Below are 13,716 nucleotides of genomic sequence, written 5' to 3' on the forward strand. Positions count from 1 at the left end.
AAGATTGAACACCTACTATGCAGATCCATTCCATCTTATCCAATAAGATACATAGGCTATTTGCTAAAAGCATTCCCTGGCTAGGCAGACCACCCTGCTAACTATACTTCTCTCTATAAATCCATTTTTCTCCTTCTCGCTTCTATACCTTTCCTATCACAAATAACTTTATTACTAGGATGAATACAATGGATCGAAGGTTTGTCCAGGCATCTTCCGTTTTCAACTCAACTGGTAGGGAAATAAAACAACACTTCCTGTGTCTATGCGTTATTTAATCTATGGTAATACTTACTAAATTATGTCATTAAAGGCAATTGGTCTGCAAAAATTGAAAAGTTTTTACAGCAATAACCGATTTTCGCTTTATGATATCGGTAAAATTCTTGCAGGTTTTGGAACAGAGTAAATTTTGAGTTTACGTAGACTAATAATCGCTCACACATTTTTGAATACTTTCAGTTTCTTTATTCAATTTCATCGAATGATACAAAGAAATTCGCCTTCTATGGAAATAAAAAACAGAACGCACAATTGGATTTCCAATTTAATGTTATGTTATTTCTTTTATTGTTACAACATATTTTTTCTTTATTTAAATAAGATCAACAAACATTTTACTCAAATATAATTGTAAATAAGAAAAAAAAAATAAAGCAAAACAAGTTTCTGTTAAACGAAATTCCTTTTACACACAATCAGATATTAAGCTACATACATTTGTAAAAATATTAGAAATTATTATTGTTATCAACATCGTTCTTTGGACACGGACCAAAGTTGGTTTTGTTTGCATGGTGTAAATATATGAAACTCAGTTAAAGAGAAACCAAAATGTAGGGGGGTGGTCTTCAGATGGGATTTGAAATAATAATACAATAATATAAATATGAGCACATAATAATCGATCCAAAAAATAAATTGTTTTTCTTTTGTAGGAAAAAAAGAGAAAATAAAAAAGACAATCTTTAACTGCGCGGAGAAATTTGTAAAGATGTGTTTTTTTTTTTTTTTTGTTGTGTTTTGTCAGAGTCGTAATTCTAAGGAGAAATCCATGCCATAATGAGATAAATGTGCAACAATATCATTAATCCTTTTTGCTCTTCCCTCTTTTTTAATCTCATTTCCTTCATGCAATGACTTGTTTCTTTTCCTCCCACCAACGCCTTTACAGCCATACACAATTCTTATTTTAATTTACAAAATCTTAATGAATGAATTATTTTCATTGAATGAATTACTTAAATCATAAACTTCTTAAGATCAGATTGGTTAAGCAAGTGACGACATCACATGTGTTGCAACTGGCTGCTAGTTGGGTGCTATGTAATTTGTTTCGAATATTTCCAATTCATTTTGAATGTAATTTGCTTTATTGCGTAAGAGTTTCAATTGTTTTTGATTAGCTTCCAAGACGCTGAGTTGGGCTTCAAGGGTCTTAAGTTCTTCATTCATGTCGGTGGTGGCAGTATCAACGGTGCGGCACAAACGGGCAAATGTACTTGACAATTCTCTGCAAAATAGAAATGAAAACAAAATTGTTTAGAAAAATAACAACAATACACAACAATTCCTCCTTACTGTTGCACTTGATGACTGCAGTTGGCCGATGTTAGGTCAACAATCATTTTCAATTTCTTGGTGGCATGACGCACATACTGGGATTTGAAAGCACGTTCCTTGGCTGAATTTGTCCAGGATAAACGTTCATACAAATAGATGCAGCCATATAGGGCGCCAACACCTACCAAGACACGCCAGCCAATGGTTTTCAGCATCTAAAATTTGTGGCCGAGAAAAATGAAAATGAATTACAATTTATTGCAGTCACTCTCGTCCACAGCTATTACTTACAATGCCCGCCACAATGAGGCCACCCACAGTGCCTTGGGATCCAATTGAGGTTAATGCAAAACGTGATATCAGTGACAATTGTTCTTGACTAATGCCGCCCACCGGTGTGGGTATAAGACACAATGGTGTATCATTTACTGGTGTAAGGGGCGAAACGGGATTCTGTGATACAAAATAAAAATAAATACAAAAACATTTAAAAGTCGTTTTCATTTTATTTTTATCACCACTAAGTTCTTACCACAATACTGCCTTGACGATTGAGTATGGCTGGTTGTTTCTTGCTGTTACGCTCTCTCACTTTGCCAGTGAAACGTTGTATCATCGCTGTAATACCCCATGAGAACTTGAATTCTAAATCTTCCTGGAAATCTGCACACAAATTCTGACAATTCAACGAGTAGAGCATTTCAAATGGCTGTGAACGTGCAACGATTTTCTGTGCTTGGGGCAATAGATTCTCATTCGGCACCAGGGCATGCATGCGATCTAGAAGACAACATAAATAAATTATTGTTTCTACAGATTTGTATATGAATAAATGAAATTAGTTTTGAAGAGAATAATCTAATCTTATTTTTACGATCAAAAATAAACAAACTGACATTTCTTTATAAAGTTCATTTGTGGTTGAAAGATAGTGAAATAGACTTAATGAGGAAGGGATAATAACTTTTTGGAGGGATGGATAATTAGGATATTTTCTTTATAAATTCCTCTGCGCCTAAATGACAATGAATGTTCCTTTTAGATCTAGTAGGCACTATAAATTATTATTCACTGATTTTCACTGCAAAATTTTTACTCTTTGATTGGGAGATACCAGAAGGAGTGGTCCGCTATACCCCATTTCTACACCTGATTTTGTAATGTTAAAAATATTGGCATGTGTGAAGTTTGAAGAGAATCTCAGTATATTTCGCATTTCATGAGCGTTTTAGATATTACAAATTTTGCACCCTTTGTGGGGGAGTTACTAGAAGGAGTAGTCCGATCTCGTCCGTTATCGCATCCGATCTTGCGGTAATGCAAATATCACGATCTACAAAGTTTGAACCAAATCAGACTATCCGTTCTCTTCCTATACGTTAAGCTACGGGTGAGATAAAAAATCTGCAACAAAGTTAAACGCCATAATTTTTACTTTTTTTTTTTTTAATTTCATTGAATAAAAGTAAAAAAAAGTTCGGAAATAGCAACAAATTTTAGAATAAGTTTAGATTTGTTCGAATTGGTAACCTTTGGCACGAATTATGGCCAATGAAACCGTCACACACTGTCCGAATGTTGCTCTGCGGTATTTTGGCCCATTACCGGCGAAGCGCTTGCTTGGTGATCGAAACTTTGGTATTTTTTAGTGCCAACCTTGCATTCCAAAATACTTCAGACATAATAGTCCAACGGATTGGTATCCGAAGATTTTGGTGGCCATTGTGCGCTGGAAAAGAAGCGAGGAACCTCATTTTGTAACCATTCTTAGATGGTGCTGTGTCCTGTTGGAATGTCCAATGTCTGCGGCCAAAATGTTTGCGTGCCCAAGACTTTAATACACCCTTCAGAATATTTTCACGATAATATTCGTCATTTATTTTGATGCCACGGTGGATTAATATGAGTGGAGAGCGACCATCGCTGGAGTGCCCTAATGATAGCCACTTCTGGTTTTACGAAAAGAATTCAAATCAGGATTGGAGGAAAGTTCCTGCAAACAATCTCAGATCAAATGCAAGGTGCTAATTTTAAACAATCAACGAAAACTTCTAGAAGGCAAGTATCTCGGTAGCCAAGTATGTCGTATTCTCTCCCCATCCCAGAAGCATTAAAAAGATTCAAGAGTGGTATCTCTATTGATAAGAAGTGAATTTCGGAGTGCACCCCAAACTGCACTAGGCACCCTTCTTAACTTATATCTCTTTAATCTATTTGTCCTTTGGACATTCTGCGATTCTAGGGTATGTGGAACACATATGAGCCGGGGTCAAAGTCAGTGCTTATATATCACCTAACAGAGACGTCTGGACCCGCTAAAACTCTGAGAAAGTGCGAACAGCGAACAGTGAACTGAACGGCTCGGTGACTATGTACGCCGATAGTCAAGCGGGTCTGAAAGCACTAAATTCATGTACCGTTAAACTTATGACAGTTTTGGGGTCTTGGAATGCACTGGAAAAAGCAAAGTCGTCCATTAAGTTTTGTTGGGTTTCAGTCCATTGCAATATATCTAGTAATGGAACAGCAGATGAATTAACAAGACGTGGATCCAAATCAATCAATTTAGAGATCGACAACTATGTAAAACCACCCTTGTTCCATTTCTTCCGAGAAATATATTAACATTACTCCAGGAGATTTCAACAAAATTGGCTAATGAAGGGGGATGCAATGTCTCGAAGAAAATTAGTTCAACACTCTCCGGGAAGATATCAAGGTTGCTCATCTTCATGCCGAAATCAGATCTTAAAATTGTGGTGGAAGTCATCACTAGTAACTGTTATATAAGGGCCATGACTTAGTAGTGGGGTGACGACACCGATTACTGCAGGCTCCGCCAAGATGAGGAGGAAACTGAAAGGGTCGAAAATTTACTCTGCCACTGTCCAACGGAGTTCGGTGTGAAATATAAGCTAATGCGAAGCAAATCCTGAACGATATGTTTTCATTCTCCGACACTGAAACGGCAGGAATACTCCGATTAGCCAGAAGACTAAAGTGGCTAAAGACAAAACGTTGACTCCTTCGTGTTATTTTTTTCTCTTAGAGAAAACACAAGTTCTCCGAGTGGAGTAGTTGTTTTAAAACAACTAGGCTCTCTTTAACCGAACCTATCATTTTAAAGAGTTCTAAGATAAGATCCCTAGAATTCCCAAGTTTTGCTAAAAAACAGTTTTGAACTTCAAAACCATTAGGAAAGAATTATAGCCATCATTTTGAAGAGTTCTAGGATGGGGTTTTCAACTTCAAGGAATACGGGAAAAATTCAGAACATATTAGAATAAAGAGTAAAATAAATTTCTGAAACAACATACCTGTCATCTCCCGTTGTGCCGCCTCAACATTTGTGGCCAATGCCATCGAGAGGCGTGCCCTCAAATTCGAACCCAAACCAGCTTCTACATGACTGTTTAATTCCTTTTTGTAAATATTCAAGACCAATGGTTCGGGATGGAAGGGCATATTGAATTCATCGATTAATACGCCCAAACGCCAGATTTCTTCGTTAAGTGCCTTGGACACCTTCTGTTCAACTTCCTCCACCATATTGTGAATTTTCAACTTCATTTCACGTGTAACATTCATCATTTCAGTTTCTGTGCCTTGGATACGTTCACTTAGCAATGTCTTCTGATCCAATTTTAGATTACGGAATATTGTGATGCGCTCATAGATGTTGTCCAGCATCGAACGCATATCACCCGATAATGTTTTGCCACGTGAACTGTGTTTTTCGAATTTCGTTTGAACGGCACTCTTTGAAATACATTCTTCGAATTTACGTTCAAAATCTTGGAATTCGAAATAGCGTGCATGAAAACCTTCGGCAATGGCGCCTTGGCTGGGGGAATTGCCCTTGGCCTCTTCGATGCGGGCCTGTCACAAAATAATGCAATATTAAATATTATCCCAACAAAAAAAGATGTTTCATTTCTTACCTGTAAAGCTTCACGAGCTGATACAAAGAAAACACGTTCGGCTGCCTCCTTTTCATTGGTAACTTTCAGCTCTTTTGTTAGGAAATCGATACATCTTTCTGTGTGTTGGGATCTTACCTAGAGGAATTAAAGGAAAAACATTGATAGTTTAATAGGTTTTTAAAAATATAAGCAATAAAAAGCTTAGAAGCTCTAAAGAAAATCAAAAGCTAGCCATCCATCAACAGGTATACTAATCTTTACCTTGTCGAGCTCCTTTGTTGGAATTGTAGTTTTATATTTATTTATTTTTTTTTTCAAGTTTACAAAATCAAAATGTAGTAAAAAAGGATAGTCAAAAATATATAAAAGAAAACCAAAATGCCATCAACTACATTTGAGTTTCTTAAATTCAATGTAATTATACCTACCGATTCCTGACTTTCGGGTTCATTGGCTGATGCATCCCAACGATTGTTTAGAATAAAGATATTAGGTTTCGACAATTTCTGTGAAACTGTGTGAAAGAATTGTTTTTCGGCCCGGGTCATGGTGGATTCGGCATTCAAGACCAAAACAAAGACATCGGCGTTCAGACAATGATTATCAATCCAATCATCTAAATTGGCTGAGACATCAACACCAGGAGAATCAACAAAGACCACATCATCACGCAGCAGATTGCAACGTTCGCGTGGCCAAAAAATGCGTACCAAGGAACTTTCACTTAGCTTTTCTTGGCACAATGCATTGGCCAATTGTTTGATGTTCTACAAAAAATGTTAAGAGACGATACAAGTTGTAGTTAATATTATGGAATTGAAATAAATATTTAGGTTGTTTTTAACTTACCACAACATTGAGTTTCTCTTCGGAACCCTCTTTCATTAAATACGCCTCTGAACTATCACTGCCCTCCACTTGACAAAAACAATTTGTCGTATGACCAATGCCGCTGGGCAAAATTTTCTCTCTCAACATGGCATTGATCACTGAACTTTTTCCATTCGATGTACGGCCGAAAAAGGCCACTTTCATGTGATCACGAGCCAAAACTTCACGAATGCCGGCCACTTTCAGGACATAACTTTCGAATAATTCACGTTCTGCTTTGTCGACAATTTCTGCTTCGGCATGTAAAGCTGCAAATATTTAATGATTTAGTTTAGAAATTTTAATAAAGGTAACATTTGATTGAACAATTTTATATGAAGCCGACAATCATGTTGTGGTTTTATTTTAAAGAAAAGTGTACTAAACATTTTCTCCAGATAGTTCTTTACAAAATATTTAATTGTAGACCTTCAAAATACCGACAATGAAGGACCCATTTTATGGGGGTCTTTCAAAAACCTTGATCTTTATTAAACAATTTTAGGGAAGATATGGTCTACATATTACGATTCCAAAATATTAAATTTCATCTACTTCGGTTTGAATTCATGAATGCCAACCTCCCAAATAATGTCAAGTGTTGGCTCTCAAAGTACCTTAATAAAAGGCAAGTACTCGTCGAATTTCAGAGCTAATTGACCAAATACCCCAAGATCAAAACGGGTATGACGCAAGGTGGGTTTTTTCGCACATTTTGTTCAATTTATATCTGACGAAACTCCCTAATGGCGACTTGAACATGCTGTCGGATGTGACCCCAATCTTTGCATAGATTGTGTTCCGAATTATATTTCCGTTGACCTGCACATTCAGCTCTGTTCTCATCACCGCAGACCATGTTCATAGACCAAGACATAGAAATATAGTGGGGAATGAAGTGATGAATTAGCACGAGGTGGTTCCCATTCGATTAACCTACTGATTAATGAGAATTTAAAACCATCAATAAGCTATTATGTCAGGTGGAAGAAGATGATACTTAGATACTGGCAGCAGGATATTTAAAGCCAAAGAATCGCGGTAGCCACTGGCCACTTCAGTATCAGATATCTGACCTCATATCTGACTTTAGACTATGTGAGGTTCATGAAAAGTTAGGCTATTGAACACCTACTTAACCCATGACCCATGTCATCTATTCTGTAGGTGGGAGATAGAAACTCTTACGTTCTTCTCAAACATAGATCCCACCATCATCTACAAGTTTGCTAAAAGTATTGCCTGGCTTGGCACACTACCCTGCTAAAGATGCTTCTCTCTATAAATACATTATTTTCTTGTCACTCCTCTATCTCTCCTACCACCAATAACTTTATTCTTCCTATGATAAACACAATGGACCAAAGGTCCCCGAGTGAAGCAGTTGTCGACTCCTGTGTATCTGCACATCCTTAAACCAAACCATAATCCATTATCAGCTTCATATTCAATTTACAAACTCCACTGTTATTCCTTTGTAAAATCTGACAAAAACATGAAAATAAATGAAATAAAATAATTTTATTAAACTTACCATTAATAAATGTTGTGGTCTCTGCAACATATTCCTCAATCTCCACATAGATATCATTGATCTTCTTTTTGGCTCTGACGAATACCTGCAATGGGGATTTATCGGCATTGATATGCATTGTTCGATTTTCGGACATCATTGCCGTCGGATCGTAATTCATGGATTTGTTGTGGTGGTGGTTTGTGTTTGTTTGGGGCGTATTATTGGAAGAGTTGCCGGCGTCGCCGCCATTACCAGTGACCATTGAAAACGTACGATTCAAATAGGCCGCCATTATTTACGAAAATAAACGTTTTGTTGTTTTAATTATGAAAGAGCAGTTATCTTTATCTTTTTTTCTTCTACTTTTGTTTTCTTTATGATAGTCTCAAAAATTAAACTTAATAGTGAAAATAAAAAATAAATTAAATAATAAAATCAAATCGAATTAAATAATAGAGAACTCTTTTTTTTGGGGGGCACTCTGATTTCTGTTGACAAATTTTGAAAATTTCTATAAATTTTGAGTTGACATTAAAAGCACACAATTTTGATTATTAAATATTTACTCCATAAACAATAGAAATCAAAGTGTGTAAACCAAAAGATTTAGGTAATGTTTTTTTGCTTTGTTTATTTTCCCAATTTGATAACGTTATGCAGCTTCTATTCTATTTACAACAAAAATAGGTTGAGAATTTATTCCGTGCACTAGCTTATTTTGGGGTACTCTGATTTGTTGGAATATAATGTGAATATGGATGCAATTCTTAAATTACTATTAAAACTGAAAATAGAAAAGAAAGAAAAATACAAAAAATAATAATAAGAAAATAGGTATAAATAACAACAAAAAACAGAAAAGGTGTCAATGAATATTATTGATAATAAATATTTATAACAATAGTGTGGAGATAATAAATATGTACGCAGTTGATGATTAACCCATTCGTTACCATTTTAACTTTTTCAAATCAAAATTTTGTTAATATCTTAAAAATTCTTTTCTCAGTATATGACGGTCTATAATTTCTCTAGTATTTAAAATCCATGAAAATTATAGTAAATGGGTTAACACAAATGCCAAACATTTTGTATATGTAGATAGCTGGGGGTATTTTGTTGTGTGTTTATGTGACAGTAAGGGGGAATAGGCAGACCATAGGCATGCATTAGAAAAATGAATCATTTGAAAGAATTTCGCAACAAATATCAAATTACTTTTGAACGAAACAAGACATCGCAATAAAATAGAAATGGAATACAATTGGGTTGACGACAACTAAGATTATCCTAAGGGATTTATCCGATGGCATCTTGCTACTCAACATCTGACGACGTTATACACTAATGAACACAGGGTGAGATAAAAAAAAACACTACAAACAAATGTTGGAAATTGCAACAAATTTAAGAATAAGTTTAAATTTGTTCGAATTGATCTGCTTTGGCACGAATCACGGCCAATGAAACCGTCACAAACTGCTCGAATGTTGCTCTGCGATATTTTGGCCCATTGCCGGCGAAGCGCTTGCTTGAGGTAATCGACGCTTTGGTATTTTTAGTGCCAACCTTGCTTTCCAAAATACTTCAGACACAATAGTCCAACGGATTGATATCGGTGTAGCGGTGCACATTTTCAGCTGATCTCTTTGGCAAATATACACATCATTTTGTTTTTTACAAACTGCTAGACAATGAATGTTTTCTCATCGAAGAAAACCAAATTCGACAGTTCACCACTATCGGCCAAGCGATGTAACTCTTTAGCTCTTTTGAGTCTATTTTCTTTCCTTTGCTGTGCAAGGTCTTGCACTTTTTGGAATTTCAATGGCTTAACCCCGAGCTTTTTTTTCAATATTTGCCGAACGGTTGCGATATGTTCAGCTCACGAGCCATTTTCCGGCCACTGCGACGCGGGTTACGATCAAGTCGCTTCTTTACTTTTCGAACCATTTCAGCTGATGTTGCTGTTTTCTTCCGACTACTTCCTTGACGTCGGGCTACGCTACCAGTATCACGGTAACAAGCGATGGTACGAGACACAAAAGATTTATTCACATTTAAATACTGGAGTGCTCTAACGATAGCCACTTTATGGTTTTCCAGCCAATCACGAATAACTTTTTTTTTGAAAGTTCTCACCAAAATGCTTTTGTACGCTTGTAAACAATACAATGAGCTGTCACTGGAATAATTTTAACAGCTGTCAGACGAGTGGCTTAGAAATGACAACAGTCTGAAGTTGGTTGCAGTTTTTTCATCTCACCCTGTATAATTAAAATGTTTTTTTTTTTTTCTTAAAATTACGAAATGCATTTTTGTGTGTATCGTTGATATGAATGCTTTGTAAATTTGCCAAGGCAATAAACTGAATGTTTGGTTTTATACTTTACATGTTTACTTGTCAATGTCATTAAAATCTTATCAAAGAATAATAATACAAATCCAAACACAGTACAAGTCCTTCTGTTTATAATCTACATATACGTATATCGCAAGCACCTTAAGCAGGTAGTGAAGGAACTGCATGAAATTGTGCAGTTAAACTTCAATCAACTATTTTGCTTTTTGGTGATATTGATATAAGATAACGCCGCAACATTCGTCAAGTTGATAAAGCATTCAGCTACAGTATCGGTGAAAGAATAACAATAAATGTCAAATTTGCCCAGAAAATAGAATTGTCCATATACGAGAAAAACATGTCAAAGAGCAGTTACATCTAATATCCACAACCATTTGGAATGTAGGAATGATGAAAATATTCCAATGTTCAATATTTGAGCGGTATATGTCATTTTGATTACCAGGAACTTGTTATAGTGATGAAAGAAATGGTTGACGAAATAGCTCGAGGTGGTCGATTACTCACCCGATGGAAGATGTTATCAACCACCTAAAAGCTATTATGTCTTTCAATCGGTTTAAAAATGCTCTCTTCGAAGAAGCAGACAGATGATGGCACTTGGAAACCGGTGGCAAGCTATCTAAAGCAATTTGGCCGTCAATATCGATAAAAAGAACCTAATCCCTTCTATCAATTAGTGGGTCCGTTTCCACCACGATTCATAGGTGGGCATATTGACTGACCATTGCAGTATCAAATATCTGACCTCTAGATGGGATGGATAGTGATCCCGACTTCTGCAGACTATGCGAGGACGAAGAAGAGGCAGAAACGATTGAACACCTAATGTGCCCACGCTGTCAAGCAAAAAACAAATAGCTGTTTCGTATGTGGGTAATTAAAACTCTGACGTTCTTCTTAGACGTTCATCCCATCATTATCCTCAGGTTTTCCAAAAGCATAATAATAATGGTTAAACAACTCTTTATTTAACGAGATATTTATTTCCTTTCTTCCATACCAATCTATCATCACTCACTCTTCCTGGGACCAATGGTCTCAGGTGTAAGCAGCTGTGGACTCTGGTGAAGCTGTGCAGCATGTACCTAACCTGGGAGTAGATTTTTGTTCTATGAAAATATGAAATGAAAAACATTCCCTTTATAAAGAACACATAACAAGAATTGAGGCCCTGATACCAAATTTCAACAAATTCCATTGATAAATTTTTGGTAATCAATCGAATATTGGAGGTTCCTTTGTTTGATGACAATACGTATATGGAAAATTGGCTACCAGAATGGATGGTACGAATTTCTAACAATTATATTCAACATATCTAAACAACCCTATTTTGATAAGCGCCAATGTGCGGAGGGAACTAAGCTAGAGTTAGGGATTATGAACGAAGATTTCCAAGCGACCCATAGTCATAATTACTATTTATTTATTATTTATCGTCGTTCTCTTCATTTATCCTCCTCTCCCTTTGGAACCAAAATAAATACCCCAAACGAAAATATAAAAATGCATTCCATGATGGAAACAGTTGTAGTGATTATACGATTTAGCCAAGAAAAAATTTCAAATTTTATACGAAGCCAAAAAAGGCTTATCTCTAGTAAAAATCTTTAATTGTATTTTGAAAAGGTAAGGACCCTTTTTCGACGTTTTATAAAAAATCGCGGTCCAAAAAATCGATAATTTGACCATAACCGCCTTAAATAATGTGACTACTTGTTGGATAGCTATTTTCATAAGCTTTCAAACAGTATCTATATGCTTTATATCGGGTAAGTGGATCCACTTGTAGCCCGGGTCTGGAACCCGGACGTTCGGTTCAAAAATCTGGGGTACCGGGCCGTCCCCCAACAAATAAGTTTCCCGTATTCAGGGCAAAAACACCTACCTCTGGAAAAAAATTTCGCAAAAAATCGAAGAGTTTTTACTAAGCTAGAGTCGTTTCGCCACAAATTGACACCATAGAATCTTATCAAAAAAACATTATTTTGAAATGTTAATGTTGCAAGTTTCCTGCATAACACATTGCCTATGGTTGCGTAAAAACGCCTAAAAACATGCAACTTGCGGCGCTCGATTTCACCAAGAACAACTCTCAATTGAGCCAGCAATGTGTGGATGTCAAAAAAACACGTGAGTTTTGTGACTGAAACATTGCTATACCACCACACTTTCAAAACAATGCGAACTCCTCTTGAAGAGCAAAGGAATCATTCGAATTTACGAGCAATATTTGTTCATAATTCTAATAATAATTGTGTACTAGAATTCGTTTACATTGTGGATGAGGAGGGAAAACAACAATGAATTTTAAAACGTAAAATATAGGCAGATGATTTCCATCCATTTCACCGAGTATTCGATTGAGCACACAATTATAGAACAATTCATAAGTTTGCTGAGGTGTATTGCCTCTGGCTGGCTGGCTGGTCATAAACATATTGCGCACCACAAACAATAGCCAGCCAATTGCAAATATGTCATACACACAGCCACACGTATACGAAATAAATACGCGACACACATACACACGCGAATGGAATATACACAAAAAGAAAACACAAACGAACAGATTTTTGCCGAGCTTGCATGGAACGGGAATGGGCGCTTTTTAATTCCAATGAAGGATATTAGAGGAATTTCACTTCTACGCAAAAGTTTAACATTATAAGCGATTTTACTTGGACATTTATTATTGATTTGTTGTTATTGCTTTTTCTTCGTTTTATGATGTGTTGTATTGCATCTTTTCTCGGATCTCAACTAACCTGATTATTAGATTCTTCGGTCATTTTTCTACACGATTTATTGTCTTTAAATACTCACTGCTGTTGCTGTTTCCAAAGCGTGTTGAAAAGGGCAACAGCATTTAATGTTCTACAATGCGTTTTTGGTGTTTTTACAAAACAAATTAAACAAAAAACTATATTATTTTTGTGGAAAGTTGTTTTTCTTAAATGATGTAACACGAATAGTTGCCCGACAAACCCACTGACATTTAATTTGACAACTGAGTGTGCTGTCATATAGCGTGAGGGATATGTAGGCCGACAATGAGTTATTGACTAATCGATTTGTTTGCTCAGAACAGCAAATGAGTTCAACGTAGAAGAGAACAGGGGATATATGATAAGATATTGGATATAAATATTAAGAGCCGTTCTTATATGATCTCTCTATAGTCCAGTTTTGCGTCCCTTAATATAGGGAAAAATAAAGGAAAAGTTCAAATTATCGGGTTTTCATTTTCAAATCTTTCCTTTAAATATATGATTTTTTTAGAGATATGGCAATTAATTGTCTACCTTTTGTAAATGTAACCGCATGGCACTATTTTAAAAGCAATTTCATGCAATCATATAATGTCCATATATTGTCAAATATAAATTATGTAGTTCTTCCTTATGAGCGTACAGCTGTCAAGAAATTTACATTTATTTCTGACCAAATTTTTTATTTATTTTCACGCCTTTTGA

General features: G+C 35.8%; 1 protein-coding gene across 5 annotated transcripts; it reads right to left on the reverse strand.

Annotated features, from left to right (window-relative positions):
- Positions 1–539: 539 nt before the first annotated feature.
- Positions 540–13,257, reverse strand: LOC101901601 (transmembrane GTPase Marf). Of its 5 annotated transcripts, none has more exons than XM_059122922.1 (12): positions 13,067–13,257; positions 8,549–8,656; positions 7,891–8,269; positions 6,336–6,625; positions 5,915–6,253; positions 5,748–5,759; positions 5,505–5,621; positions 4,881–5,442; positions 2,096–2,343; positions 1,855–2,016; positions 1,582–1,778; positions 540–1,513 (listed from the first exon to the last, which is right to left on the reverse strand). In XM_059122922.1, the coding sequence occupies exons 3-12, from the start codon at positions 8,162–8,164 to the stop codon at positions 1,312–1,314; spliced, it is 2,403 nt and encodes an 800-aa protein (XP_058978905.1). In that variant the 5' UTR covers positions 8,165–8,269; positions 8,549–8,656; positions 13,067–13,257; the 3' UTR covers positions 540–1,311. The 5 variants fall into 5 exon arrangements, with proteins under 5 accessions (XP_058978905.1, XP_058978906.1, XP_058978903.1 ...); XM_059122923.1 differs by having other exon boundaries at positions 5,748–5,756; positions 13,009–13,257; XM_059122920.1 differs by having other exon boundaries at positions 13,009–13,257.
- Positions 13,258–13,716: the final 459 nt, after the last annotated feature.

This window comes from Musca domestica, unplaced genomic scaffold (assembly GCF_030504385.1).
Source record: "Musca domestica strain aabys unplaced genomic scaffold, Musca_domestica.polishedcontigs.V.1.1 22, whole genome shotgun sequence".
NCBI lineage: Eukaryota > Metazoa > Arthropoda > Insecta > Diptera > Muscidae > Musca > Musca domestica.